This window comes from Rhinoraja longicauda, chromosome 3 (assembly GCF_053455715.1).
Source record: "Rhinoraja longicauda isolate Sanriku21f chromosome 3, sRhiLon1.1, whole genome shotgun sequence".
NCBI lineage: Eukaryota > Metazoa > Chordata > Chondrichthyes > Rajiformes > Arhynchobatidae > Rhinoraja > Rhinoraja longicauda.
Window position 1 is genome coordinate 68,957,352 of NC_135955.1, and position 15,466 is coordinate 68,972,817.

At 41.6% G+C, this 15,466-nt stretch overlaps 1 protein-coding gene across 3 annotated transcripts in view; it reads left to right on the plus strand.

Moving 5' to 3' along the window:
• trim36 (tripartite motif containing 36) overlaps positions 1-11,513 on the plus strand; it is a 98,284-nt gene extending 86,771 nt beyond the window's left edge. For all 3 annotated transcript variants that reach the window (XM_078396327.1, XM_078396328.1, XM_078396329.1), the window contains 2 exons: positions 6,911-7,208; positions 10,768-11,513. In XM_078396327.1, the coding sequence (XP_078252453.1) occupies positions 6,911-7,208; positions 10,768-11,128 (659 nt within the window). In that variant the 3' untranslated portion in view covers positions 11,129-11,513. The remainder of the gene's footprint in view (positions 1-6,910; positions 7,209-10,767) is intronic.
• Positions 11,514-15,466: the final 3,953 nt, after the last annotated feature.

Consider the following 15,466-nt stretch of genomic DNA (forward strand, 5'->3'; position numbering starts at 1 on the left):
CGTACATGTTTGTAGGTTAATTGGCTTGGTGTATGTGTAAATTGTTCCTAGTGTGTGTAGGATAGTGTTAATGTGCGGGGGTCGCCGGTCGGCATGGACTCTGTGGACCGAAGGGCCTGTTTCCAAGCTGTATCTCTAAACTAAGCTAAACAAAAACAATTATCTTGTGATGTGGCTTTCCATGGAATCATAGCTAAAAAAAGGGTGACAAAAATATTTTCTCCATTTGCTGTTTGTATTTATTTTGCTGTATGTTTCGGTAAAATCAACCTTCACTTTCTTTTAGGTGTCTCAGTGACTTATTACTTTTTTGTATGATTGCTGAATGCATTAAAGTGAAATTTACCAAGTAAGTAAATTGATACAATTTGATATTACTAACAAAATAATTGATTTGTGCAGTGTGATCTAGTTACTGAAGTATTGTGGAACTTCTCGACTGGAATGATCAACATGAGCTTAATTTGTATTCTCCTAAAGATTTTAAAGAAGCACTTCTCCTCGTTAAATTATTGCTCCTTTCAGATTGGAGTTGAAAGAAGTACAGGCATTGCATTCACGACATCCTTTCTTCTCTTTCCGAAAATTCAATAGCACGTCACAGTTAATGTGACATTTGAAGAATAGACTCTGTTGTAGAGAATATAATGACCACTTTGCACCCTGCAAAGTTCCATGAAAGCAATATGATAACTTAACATTATCTGTTTATTCAGACAGGTCTCTACTTTGGTGTCATGTATGACTCCCAGATGAACTTTGGATCAGATAACTGCTATCACCAACTTCCATCGGCATAACGTTGCCTGATCCTACTCCTGCCACAGGATATCCTACTATTGAAAGCTCTATCCATCCCTTTGTTCCCTCTAGATATGACTACAGCTCTGCATTGCTGGTCAGCATCATTCTCCATCACGAGGTCCATCAAAACCATATAGCTCTCTCCATACTTGCACTGAGTCCCTTTCAACCTGTGGTTGCTAACTTACATTGACTCCTTCTTAAACAATGTCTTGATTTAAAAATTCTCACAATTGCTCTCCATAGTTTTGCCGCATCCACATCTCTGACTTCTTCTTCAAATCCCCATTTTAAGCCTTAACTTAGTTGCTTTGCTCAGTAATCCCCTCCTTAAGTCTGTCTTGCTCTCTATCCCTTTCATGCTTTTGGTCCTGGGGCCTAACATCTCCTTTTGGCTCCCCATCATTTTGTTTTGTTTAGATAATGCCCCTATGATTGTTGTTGTGTTGATTGAGAGAGATACACTGGTGCGGACACCAAGGATAAATTTCCTTGATAGGATTATTACATTCATTTGCTTAATATCCTTTCCAAAAGACAACTCAGACAGTGCAGCACTGCACAGGAGCTTTTGTGCTGATTTACAGAATGACATAATGCGGCAACTTACCTGTAGATCAAACTGAAATGCTCCTTGAAGTCTTTTGTAGTTGAGATTATGTTGTTAGAATGAGGTGCCCTAAAGGAATCCTTCTTCCTCTTTGATGTACACTATACATATACACTCTGTTTGGACATGTCAACAGGTTTACTTTAATGGATCTGCAACCTGTAATAAAAGACCAACCAAACACCAGCCCCTTAAATTCGTGGAGAACCTGAAGAGAGAAACAGTGACTATTTAAGGCCCATGGCATTACATCTGATGAATTATAACAAGAAAAATGAAATGTTAGCAACCTACTGAAATAAAGCTGAGACTATCTAGCAAGTCAGCAGGAAGCAAACTTAACTTTTCAGGTCAGTGACTTTTGATCAGGTCATCAATCTAAACCACTAACTCTGTTTTTCCCTTTATAAAAACTCGCTGATTAATGGAGTAGTTCCAACATTCTGTCTTGATGGCAATGCAAGTTCTTTCATTGCAATTTCTTTGTTCTTTTTAAAAATTTAAATGTGCCATAAAGTCTTGCACCCACCACTGACTGATCGTGTCTGACAATTATCTTGGTCAGGCTTAAGTTCACCATTTAACTGGTGCTTCCTCAGGCCATTCACAATACTTTAAGGACCAGCAGTGTGACCTGTCCCTCCACCCTTGTGCAAAGCAGTTGTAATCAGTTCAGGTCAGTGGGCATTAAATGGACTGCTCTGCAAACTTCAGCTAATCAGCCCTGCTTTCAGTTCTCAGGTGGAATTATCATCTACAATGGAAGATTTAGCAACTTGTATTTTTGTTTTACTTCCCAGATTAAATTCAAGCTAAGCCAAGAGACTTGGGTACAGATATATTGTTTGAAGCACAATAGATTTTCTAAGGAAATTGCATCTAGCCAATCAAGGAATACTTACCAAAGACACTCGTCACTGTCTGTTTGTCAAAACCTTGATGTCTTGCCTTCCGAGTGTGTGCAGCATTGGGTTACTTTCCTTCTGTGTCCTGTTGAAGAGAGGCCTATGGTTGTGGCTCCACAATACTCCAACTAATTCCATATTTAATACATTTTTTTAAGGTCCCTACATTTTACCACCAATTTTGTGAATCATCTTATCTCGATTTTTCTTTTGAAGATGGACTCATTCCTTGTCTTCCTTGTCTACTCTCTCACAGACTGAGCTACTCCTTGAATAAAACCCTCGGAGTAGATGATTGAAAAATGTCACGAACGTCACTCTTTTCAGCAAGATGACCCGTTGAATGTTTCAACACCGCCTCTGTTTCTCTTTCTTTGGTCTGTGCTCTTGCCCACTTTACTTCAACTCAAATTTACTGTCATATGCACAAGTGCATTGAGGTACAGGTACAAAAAAAATCCTGCTTGCAGCAGCATTCCAGGCACATATACTCAGACAAATATACAAACCATTAATTTGACATAAGTTATACAAGACAGGTAAAAGGAAAAAGACAAAACATTATTTCAAAACACAATTAGAAAACAAGTCCATGGTAGTGCAAGAGGTGTTCCATTGCTGAAGTAGGGTTGTGCAGGTCAGTTCAATAATCTGATTGTTGTAGAAAAGTGGCTGTTCCTGAACCTGGTGGTCTGGCACTTCAGGCTTCTGTACCTCCAGCCCAATGTTGACAGTGAGAAGAGGGTATGGATCAGATGGTGGGCCCTTGACGAAAGATCTTCCTGAGATGCTTTTGATGGTGAGGGGGGCTGTGCCCATGATGGATGAAGCACTCTCTGCAGCCTCATACATTTCTGTGTGTTGGAATTGCCATACCAGGCCATGACGCAACCAGTTAGGATACTTTCTACCGTGCATCTGTTGAAGTTTGCTGTATTATTCAATGACATGCTGAATCTCTTTAAACATCAAACATGTAGAGATATAGGCATGTCTTCTTCATGATTACTTGATATAAGTACCTCATTCTGTTGCCATGTCCTTATCTTTTCCTAAGATACCGATGTGCTGCAACCTAACACCATAGTCCCATAATGTAATTTAATGCCCTGCCTTTCTCGACCTGTTACAGCACATTCTTTACAGGTCGCATTATTTTTGAATTAATCGACCATCATACTGTACAATTTCATGAGAGCTGTTACATGTTGTATTTACTTTAGCAAATCTTAATGCATTGTGCCATTACATTAACAATATTAAAACTAATACACATCAAAAAAAACTCTCAATAGGCTTATACATGTAAATTATTTCACTATTTGTTTAAGCTCCTTCGTACAACAGAATGCAACGCACAAATAAGGGGGGCTATTGTACGCTTCTACCAAATGCAGTGGGCTAGGAATTCTATTACTTGGAATTTTGGAATTTCATTGAAAACTTATGATGGTTCAATGGTACTTTTATTGTCACGTGAAGATAAGTACAGCAGAATTACTTTTTTGCATACAGTTCAGTAACAATCCTACTTTACATTAGGCACAATCATACCAAAGATAAGAGTGTAAGATAGTAGACCATACTGAGTCAGTACACAAGAGCCACGTTTCAGGCAGCACCTTCAAGTCTGAAATGTAAAAAAAAAAAATGTTAGAGTCTGAACTTGGCTGAAAAGGTTGGTTGTCCCTGTGGCGGCACTCGGTCAGAGTTGCAGGGGTCGTCCTTGCCAGGCAATGTGTCGATGCCGTCTACCGCTGCTCCACCATTCTGTGCCGCTGCAGGCCATGTCTGTTCCACAGGTCAGGTCAGGCCAGGCCCACGGCCAGTTGGAGCGGTGGCTGATCTAATGGAGCTCCAGGCTGCTTCAGGGCCTCCAGCGGCCCGCTCTGCTCACTCGACCACTCCAATGCCTCCTCAACATCGGCCCCATGAATGGGCATATCATACATTACATGTGTGCAGCATATTTCAGGAAATGCTACGTTTTTTGTGTAAATGATGCACATTTGCCTGGGTACTGTTGGCAATAAAAAAAACCTGAAGTAAAGATAGAAAATGCTGAAAACACTCAGTAGGTCGGGTAGCATCTGTTGAAAGAGAAACATTTAACATTTCAGGTTTGGGATCCTTTATTCAAAGATGCAGTCTCTACAGTTCCTTATCCAAATGCCGTGCATTTAAATATTTGTAAGGCTAGAGTGATTGAGGTTAAAAAGTTTCATTAATATGACTTAATATGCCCATCTTGTTTCCACGACATCTTGTTCCTGGATGGAGCATGATATTCCAGAAGTGCCCCAAAGTTTTGAAGCTACTCCAAATAGATTTCATAAGAAATTGCTAGCATTTCCCATAGAACAAGGAGTAACTTTATAAAATTTACCTGCCAATGTCAAAGTGTTGAGGTTGCAATTGACAGTAGGTTTTCTAAATGCTCTATGGGGAAACATTACAGTCATCTTAAAATAAAAACAGACTGTTGGAAATACTCAACGGGGTTGGGCCCCATCTGTGGATAGATAATAGAGAAAGTGCTGCACAGTGGTGAGGTGGTAGAGTTGCTGCCTTGAGGAGCCAGAGGTTTCCTCCCACACTCCAAAGACATACAGGTTTGTAGGTTAATTGGCTTCAGTAAAATTATAAATTATCCCCAGTGTGTAGGAGGTGTAAGGGGTGATTGATGGTTGGTGTGGATTGGTGGGCCAAAGGGCCTGTTTCCACACTGTAACTCTCAAGTCCAAAGTTACCATTTCAGGTGAAAGAGCCTTCCATGGAACTCCATGGACATCCTGCTGCAGACTTGATCTGATGCAGGGTCTACTTCATTATTGATTTCAATGCAAAGGGATGACTGTGAGGGACCTGTGGCTGTTAGTTCATTCAGATTTATTTTATTAAAACATTGTATTTGAATGTCTTTGCTTTTTAAAATATGTTTCATGATGTTCTTTTAATAACTGAACTTTTTTCTAGTTTTATTTTATTTTTTCTATTTTTTTTTAGTTTTCTTTTCTTCTTATTTTTTTTTAGTTTAGTTTCCTTTTTATTTTATTTTTTCTAGTTTTATTTTATTTTTTGCTAGTTTTAACTTTCAATACCTTTATGAATGAGTCTCAATGTTTTGGAATATCAAACATGTTCATGATGTGTTTTAAGTATTTGATGGCATAGATGGTTGTGACCAGCTCTAGCCAGCTGTTAAAGCAATGGTTTTTGTGGCAGGGCTTGTCTAAGCTCATGCAGTTTAACTCCGTCAGGTTGTGAATGGCCTTGTTTCAGTGAAGAGCCTTATGGCCTCCCCACAAGAGAGCGGGACGGCACAGTGACGCAGTGGTAGAGCTGCTGCCTTACAGCGCCAGAGACTCGAGTTCGATCCTGACCACGGGTGCTGCCTGTGCAGTCAATAGACAATAGACAATAGGTGCAGGAGTAGGCCATTCAGTCCTTCGAGCCAGCACCGCCATTCAATGCGATCATGGCTGATCACTCTCAATCAGTACCCCGTTCCTGCCTTCTCCCCATACCCCCTCACTCCGCTATCCTTAAGAGCTCTATCCAGCTCTCTCTTGAAAGCATCCAACGAACTGGCCTCCACTGCCTTCTGAGGCAGAGAATTCCACACCTTCACCACTCTTCACCACAGAGTTTGTATGTTCTCCCTGTGACCGCGTGGGTTTTCTCTGGGATGGTCTGGTTTCCTCCCACACTCCAAGGATGTACAGGTTTGCAGGTTAATTGACTTTAGTAAAATTGTAAATTGTCCCCAGTGTGTAGGATAGTGCTAGTGTACGTGGTGATCGCAGGTCAGCTCGGACTCGGTGGGCCGAATAGACTGTTTTCGCGCTGTAATCTCTAAAGTTTAAAGTCTAAAAAGATGAAACTGTTCTCAACTGTGGGGACCTGCATTTTATAACTTTGAACTTAATCTAAAAACAAACTGCTGCAGGTGCTGGAGATTTGAAATAGAACAGAAAGTTTGGTATGGATCAGCAGTTGAAGTAGCATTTCAACAGAAACAGAGGTCAGATTGATCTGACCTGACCTCGAAAAAAGAGAATATCACTATGATTAATAAAAACCCCCACAAAGTGCTGGAGTAACTTAGCAGGTCAGGCAGCTTCTCTGGGGGAAACATTGCCTATCCAGAGATTGTCCTCCAGAGATGCTGCCTGACCTGCTAAGTTAATTCAGCACTTTGTGTTTTGTTTCATAAACCAGTATATGCAGTTCCTTTTGTTCCAATAATTAAGTTCACTCAGTCTGAACAAAATTGCTTCTTTTGAGAGATTAAGGGTATCCAATTTTTTTTCTCCATTACAATTATCTCCTGAACCAGTCTGAAAAAAGGTTCCGACTAAAAGGTTGTCTGACCATTTGCCTCCACAGATGCTGCCTGACCCGAGGAAATCCTCCAGCAGTTAATTTTTAAGAGAGTGCCGGGAGATAGCTTGGGCCAAGAGCACAGAGGATATTGAAACCTTGTAACACAAGGTCCGAAAACTAACAAAAACTACCAGCTTTATTCTGCTTGTCAATAAAAATGTAAAATGCTCTTATGTTTCTGACCATTTCTCTAACCTCATTACAGTTTTTAGGTTTTTATTTGACGAGAATTGCGGCTACAACAATGATCATCTGATTGTCAACAAACAAAGAGACTCTGTGGAGAGTGTGGCTGGGTTTCCTCTGCTGCTGGGTGCAGAGCGGATTATGGCCGGAAGTTACATGTCTCTGAACTTCATCACGGGAGACATGGGAATAACAAAAGGGAAACACTACTGGGCCTTCCACGTGGATGCATCCTCCTATCTGGTGAAAGTAGGCGTGGTGTCCAATACCAAGCTGCAGGAGTGGTTTCACAGTCCACGGGATATCAACAGTCCCAGGTTTACATCACTTCACCTTTTACATTCCGAGTGCTTGATTTTGCTTGTTTAGTTATGTACATGCCTAAATAGTGGTTGTAAACATTTTCTGGAAAGGTTTGTATAAGAGAGTTGTATTTAGCACCAAATGTACAGGGAATTTGCTGCCTTTGTCTTGTCCAGCACCCCACTGCAAAGCCAGTGACCAAGCAGCAAACAAGAGTAATTCACTTTATTCCTTTGAGGTTCCTCTGTAATTCAGATGAGAGATCAGGAGAACGCAGTGGCAGTTAGCCCCCATGGCAGCTTTTATTCAATAAATATTATTTGTAAGATACATGTATGTTAAAAAAATCTTTCTTTCTGGGGCATTGTAGTCATAAAGTAGTCATGCATGTAGTGTGGCACTTTCTAATTTTGAACATAGTTGTCCTTTGAAAGCTGAGTGTTTTTATCAAACACACAGGACAGGTAGAACAAGGGGTCAGAACCAGAATAAAATTGCTCTACTCTGCACCAAAATTATCTTTCAGTTAAAACCTGAAGCAAACCAATTATTGATTTGTCCATACAGCTGTCAATAAAATTACGGAGTTAGTTTAGTTTAGTTCAGAGATACAGCATAGAAAGCGGCCCACAGAGTCCACGCTGACCATCGATCACTTTGTACATTAATTCTATGTTATTGTACTTTTGCATCCTACACGCAAGGGGCAATTGCAGAAGCCAATTTTACCTACAAACCTGCACGCCTTTGAAATGTGGGAGGAAACCGGATCATCTGGAGAAAACCCATGTGGTCACAGGGAGAACATACAAACTCTGCATAGACAGCACCTGTAGTCAGGATCGAACCCGGGTCTCTGGCACTGTGATCCAGCAGTTATACCCTATGCCACCCTTACTCGAAACTTTGCAATAGTTATTACTGTTGACCCATGCTATTGAGAACTGAGCAAACCTATTGAATTCATGCTTCACTTTTGTTCTGTACTATAGTTCAGAAATAAGAGAAGATATAATTGGTGGGGGAAAGATGAGGTGGCGCTCAATGTGGTGCAATGGGTTCATGCAGGTCGGCTAATTTGTGGAGTCAGGCAGAGTATCCAGTTTCCATCCAACTACACAAAATAAAACATCTCAATATTGTAGCAGCAGTCAAACATGTGAAGTGATGCAGAACTCACAGAAAAGCAGTCTGAATGGGATAAGTCCTAAGTCACAGAGAGGTATACAAATGGAGACAACAGCCACAATAGAACACAAAACATAGAAAAGTACTGCACAGGATCATATCTTTCCCAACACAAGGTCTGTGCTGAACATATTGCCAAGATATATGAACCTTATCTGCCTGCAAATGATCCATATCATAGTGTCATAGAGTGATACAGTATGGAAACAGGCCCTTCGGCCCAACTTGCCCACACCAGTCAATAATGTCCCAGCTACACTATCTTTCCATTCCTTGCATTCCACATGCCTATCTAAAAGCCTCTTAAACGTTACTATCTTGTCTGCCTCCACCACCACTCATGGCAGGTTTTGATGAAATAAATACAGAACTGCTACTGCTGGTCAGCAGGTTGGTAGCACAGTTTTAAGTGGAATGACCAAAATAATCAGAGGGGAGATGAGGACTAAGATTTGTATGCATTGGCTTCTGTCAACTGGAATGCTCTGCTTTAAAAGGGTGGTGGAAGCAGAATCATTGGCAACTTTCAAAAAGGAATTGGCTTTATATCTGAGCAAAATTTGCAGGGGTGCACAAAAGGGGCTTGGTAGTGGAACATTTGGGGAGACTTTTTAAGAAGCTGGTGGAGGTAGCGACAGCCTTCCTCAGTGCAATGGGATTCCATGCTGGGGAGAGCAGATGCTGCAACCTTGAACTGAAGATACAGTGCGAGAGGGACTCGGCAGGTCAGACAGCATCTGTGGAGGGAAATGGAGGAACAACATTTCAGGTAGGGACCTTTCTTCAGTCTGATCCCCCAGGGAGCCCTGATCACCAGTTTAAATTGTCAAAGTCAATTGAAAATTGCTGCCCACGATGCTAAACTCCCGTTGGTAATTTCACAAAAGTGTAACTTTTGACATTCATTCAACATTTATTTAGTTTAATTTAGTTTTGCTTATTATTGTCTGATGTACTGAGATACATTGAAAAGCTATTGTTTGTATGCTATCCAGTAAAAAAAAAAACTAAACGTGAATACAACTAAGCCGTCCACAGTGCAAAGATAAAGTTTACTAAATTTTGTGCAAAGATATAACATCGAAGTCCAAGTTATGTGTGGGAAGGAACTGCAGATGCTGGTTTGAACCGAAGATAGACACAAAATGCTGGAGTAACTCAGTGGGACAGGTAGCCACAATAGAACACAAAACATAGAAAAGTACTGCACAGGTAGCATCTCTGGAGGGAAGGAATGGGTGATGTTTCGGGTCAAGACCCTTCTTCAGACTCAAGTTATAGCCATTTCTACCAATTGGAAGTGGTTTCATTGTATTGTTTCTTTAAATAAGATCTCAGATAAAGTTTAACATCACAAAGTTAAATGAGAGAACTAGAGCATATGTGATCTCGACTTCCTGGAGATGGACCTGAAGGGTGAAATGATGGAAAGCTATTCTGTGCAATTCACCTCGCTGTCTGCACCGTGAGAGTGTGTAAACAAAGTGGGATGCAATCAGTGTACTGACTACCAACTGCCTTATTGCAATTTTCCAATTGGTAAAAAGTGGCGCTCCTTGCTTTCGTTTGCTAACACAAGTAAAGACTACCTTACTCATTCTGCTGAGACTATAGGAAGAGGCCAGGAACAATTTGACCATAACTTGTCAGAGAAAAATCTGGTGGAGCCATAAGGATGCCCATGGCCTGTCTGATGCAAGTTCCAAGCAGACCTGGGTCATGTGACAAGACACCTATTTTAGATGAAACAGTGGCAACAATATATTCACCCCACGATATGCAAAGCTGAATTTCAATGATAGATACAGGGAACAGGGCAGCATGGTGACGCAGCAGTAGAGTTGCTGCCTTACAGCACCGGAGACTTGGGTTTGATCCTGACCTGTCTGTAAGGAGATTATACGTTCTCTCCGTGACCGTGTGGATTTTCTCCAGGTGCTTTGGCTTCCTCCTCACACTCCAAAGACGTACAGGTTTGTAGGTTAATTGGCTTCAGTAAGAATTCTAAATTGTCCTTAGTGTGTAGGGTAGTGTTAGTGTACAGGGTGATCACTGGTCGGCACGGAGTCAGTGGGCTGAAGGGCCTGTTTCCGCATTGTATCTGTAAACTAAAACTAAAACTAAACTGTGGATACGGGTTTACAAATAATTACATTAAGTGCTGGAGTAACTCAGCATGTCAGGCAGCATCTATGGAGAAAATGAATAGGTGATGTTTCGGGTCTATAGTAGGGTCCCAACCCAAAACGTCATCTAATAAATGTTCTCCAGAGATGCTGCCTCTGAGTTATTCCAGCACTTTGTGTGTTTTTTTCCCCCATGATGTGAGTTATATTTTGTTGGCGAATTCTCCTCTTCTCTAAAATAATTTCTTGTCTCCCACAGGTATGAACATGACAGTGGTCACGACAGTGGGAGTGAAGATATTGGTTTGGAACAGTTCCAACCTTTCACTTTTGTTACCATAGGAATGAGGAAGTTCTTCATCCCAAAAAGTCCTTCCACTTCCTGCACAGAATCTTGTGACCGCTACCTATCCATGCCCAATCGGATTGGCATTTGCTTGGACTATGACAAAGGGAAAGTCAGTTTCCATGATGGAGACAATATGCAGTGTCTGTATGAGAGGCGCGTGGAATGTTCTGGAACAATGTACCCGGCCTTTGGGCTAATGGGAGGAGGGGCAGTACATTTGGAGGAAATTAGATATAATGAAAGAGTTGGTCTACAAGAACTAGTTTCTTAATTCTTGATTGACGAGAGGCTTCTTTCCATGTATTTGAAAAAAACTTTTAGGAAAATGGTTTTCTTCCCCTTGTAGCACTTTAAGGCATGCATTGCTTGTAAGAACCTGGGGATGTAATTCCACACGTGATTGGTTCTCAGTATAATTTTGTGCAATACACATTCACCGATTAGATAAAAATGTAGTGGGCAGCTGAATGCTCTGTGAATTCTTCACTTCCTTCTTCCCCTCTGCTTCACTTTGTTTTTGGTGCAAATAGAATCACGCACCTTTACGAACAAAAAATAATGCGACGGAAGTGTGTTAATAATCTTCTTAATGTATATGAGGCAGCCACAAATCACAGTTTGCTATTTAAACTTTTCAAAGTAAAATGTTAAATCCATCTACAGGGAGTTGTGTGTTGTTTTTTGACTCTTGAGTTTGATATTCTCACATTGTGCCTCAACACTATCAATCAAAAGCGAAGTCACGCTCTCTATAAAATCTGATGAAAGTGCCATTCCGTGGAAAGGCACTTGTGTGACTTTTTTCTGATATGTTAAAATACTGCAACAAAACACTACATTCATTCAGGAACATTCAAATCAATGAACACAACATCTCTGAGCACACATAGTGCAAGCTGGCACGGTGAGAGCACAGTTCATGTGCAAGGTTGGATCCAGGACATATAGGAGATGGCATCATAGTAAGACTGAATTAGTGAAATGTATTCCGGCTGTTTCTTAACTCTCCCAGTGGTTCAATTAAATGGGAGTCTTATGGAAGTCAAAAGCACTGTGGTGATGTTCAATACCTGACTTATGACGACGAAGGAACAGATTTATTTTACGCGCATGGCGGTAGAGCTGCTGCTTTACAATGCCAGAGACCTGGGTTCGATCCTGACCACAGATGCTTTTCTGTTCGGAGTTTGTTCGTCCTCCCCATGACCTACGTTCTCCAGAATCTCCGAGTTCCTTCCACACTCCAAAGACGTACAAGTATTTAGGTTAATTGGCTTGGTATAATTGTAAATTTTCCCTAGTGTGTGTGGGATAGTGTTAGTGTGTGAGGATCACTGGTCGGCCCCGACTCGGTGGGCCGAAGGGCCTGTTTCCGCACTGTTACTCTAAACTAAACGAAACTATAGTCATTCAGTGATACTAACAATTACAACACCCAAGGATGATGGATAAATCCAGGCCAACCTTGAATATGTTTTCTGATGAGGGCTCTCATGTATCAATGAATCATGGAATCTTATATAACCTAAACAATTAAACCTGTTCATTGTACTGGAAGAATTAAACTAATAGTACATTTAAGAGTTCAGATTTGTTTTTACTAATTTCAGAAAGTGTCTGAAACAATGAATGCGCTCATAATTGTTAACTTGGTGGAACATTTTAAGGAGAAATCAGCTGAAGATGCGTCTCCTTATCACTACCAGTGACCCTCATTCGAGAGTTATGGGATGTGACAACGTCTCTGCATTATTGTTTTACTGCAATTACACCTGTCATTGGTGAAACTGTGATGCCCTAAATCTGCTTTCCCTAGTTCCTCGGCCAATTCTGAAGAGAAGCTTTTATGCTTCTCCTTTGCTGTATGTTTTCCTAATATATTATACAGCAATAATTAAGGCCAGTATGATTAACCTGAAAGTGGGAGTTCGGTTACTTCTGACAGCCCTGATCCAATTGTTCTCTGCTCTGGAAACGCACATGATTTCCCTTTCATAAACTTATTTAGAGGAAAATTGATGGAAAGGGAACAGGAAAAGTGGGAATGTGGGAGGCGGTTTTATTGGAGAGGAAGCAGCAGCAGGTAATTAGAGCATCTGTTGCACCTGGCCAGCAGCCATTTCCTTATAATGAGGGAAGGGAATTGGGGAGTAGATCTGGAAATGTAGGGGGAAAATGGGAGGGGGAAGAGGAGGAAATGGAGGGGGGTCAGGAATTGGCTGAGGAAGCATTGTAGAAACATGAAGAGAAAAAGACTAGTTAAGACAAATGTAGGTCCCTTGCAGTCGGAAACAGGTGAATTGATCATAGGGAACAAGGAGATGGCAGACCAATTGAACAACTACTTTGGTTCTGTCTTCACTAGGGAAGACATAAACCGTCTGCCGGAAATAGCAGGGGACCGGTGGTCTAATGAGATGGAGGAACTGAGGGTAATCCAGGTTAGTCGGGAAGTGGTGTTAGGTAAATTAAATGGATTAAAGGCAGATAAATCCCCAGGGCCAGATAGGCTGCATCCCAGAGTGCTTAAGGAAGTAGCCTCAGAAATAGTGGATGCATTAGTGATAATTTTTCAAAACTCTTTAGATTCTGGAGTAGTTCCTGAGGATTGGAGGGTAGCTAATGTAACCCCACTTTTTGAAAAGGGAGGGAGAGAGAAAACAGGGAATTATAGACCAGTTAGCCTAACATCGGTAGTGGGGAAAATGCTAGAGTCAGTTATTAAAGATGTGATAGCATCACATTTAGAAAATGGTGAAATCATCGGACAAAGTCAGCATGGATTTATGAAAGGCAAATCATGCCTGACGAATCTTATAGAATTTTTTGAGGATGCAACTAGGAGAGTGGATAAGGGAGAACCAGTCGATGTGTTATATCTGGACTTTCAGAAGGCCTTCGGCAAGGTCCCACATAGGAGATTGGGGTACAAACTTAAAGCACACGGTATTGGGGGTTCAGTGTTGAGGTGGATAGAGAATTGGTTGGCGGACAGGAAGCAAAGAGTAGGAATAAACGGGTCCTTTTTGGAATGGCAGGCAGTGACTAGTGGGGTACCGCAAGGCTCAGTGCTGGGACCCCAGTTATTTACAATATATATTAATGATTTGGACGAGGGAATTGAATGCAATATCTCTAAGTTTGCGGATGACACGAAGCTGGGTGGCAGTGTTAGCTGCGAGGAGGATGCTAGGAGGCTGCAGAGTGACTTGGATAGATTAGGAGAGTGGGCAAATGCATGGCAGATGCAATATAATGTGGATAAATGTGAGGTTATCCACTTTGGCGGCAAGAACAAGAAAGCAGAGTATTACCTGAATGGTGACCGATTAGGAAAAGGGGAGATGCAACGTGACCTGGGTGTCATGGTGCACCAGTCATTGAAAGCAAGCGTGCAGGTGCAGCAGGCAGTGAAGAAAGCGAATGGTATGTTGGCATTCATAGCAAGAGGATTTGAGTATAGGAGCAGGGAGGTTCTGCTGCAGTTGTACAGGGCCTTGGTGAGACCGCACCTGGAGTATTGTGTACAGTTTTGGTCTCCTAATCTGAGGAAAGACATTCTAGCCTTAGAGGGAGTACAGAGAAGGTTCACCAGATTGATCCCTGGGATGGCAGGACTTTCATATGAAGAAAGACTGGATAGACTAGGCTTATACTCGCTGGAATTTAGAAGACTGAGGGGGGATCTTATTGAAACATATAAAATTCTTAAGGGGTTGGAGAGGCTAGATGCGGGAAGATTGTTCCCGATGTTGGGGAAGTCCAGAACCAGGGGTCACAGCTTAAGGATAAGGGGGAAGTCTTTTAGGACCGAGATGAGAAAACATTTCTTCACACAGAGAGTGGTGAGTCTGTGGAATTCTCTGCCACAGAAGGTAGTTGAGGCCAGTTCATTGGCTATATTTAAGAGGGAGTTAGATGTGGCCCTTGTGGCTAAAGGGATCAGGGGGTATGGAGAGAAGGCAGGTACAGGTTACTGAGCTGGATGATCAGCCATGATCGAAGGGCCGAATGGCCTACTCCTGCACCTATTTTCTATGTTTCTATGAAACAAGGAACTGCAAATGTTAGTTAAAACCAGAGATAGACACAAAGTGCTGGAGTAACTCAGTGGGTCAGGCAGCTTCTCTGGAGAAAAAAGATGATGACATTTCGGATGGGGACCCGTTCCTCAGTCTGGAGTCTGAAGAAGGGGCCTGACCCATAACGTCACCCATCCTTTTTCTGCAGAGATGTTACCTAACCCGTTGAGTTACTCCAGCACTTTGTGTCTATCCGAGGAACCATTGGCTAGATTAAGGCCAGGGTGAGTTTTCTTCTACATTGGTGTGGTAAGTTACTGTGGATATGTTTACACCTCAGTGTTAAGGTTGTGGTCTTACAGCTGAGTACAGTGGTGGGGGTTGGAGTGCAGACCAGGGGCACAGTGAAATGCTAGTATCTTTGTGCTTCACAGAAATAAAGTCGGTGTATGTAGATGATCTTCAAAATTTTATCTCTCCAATTTTAGACCAGACAATTCTTGCCGCTAGATCAGTTGGAAATGATGGATATTTTATCTAAAGGTTTTGTTTAAATGTTGGCTGCGCATTATTTACTCACAACTCAA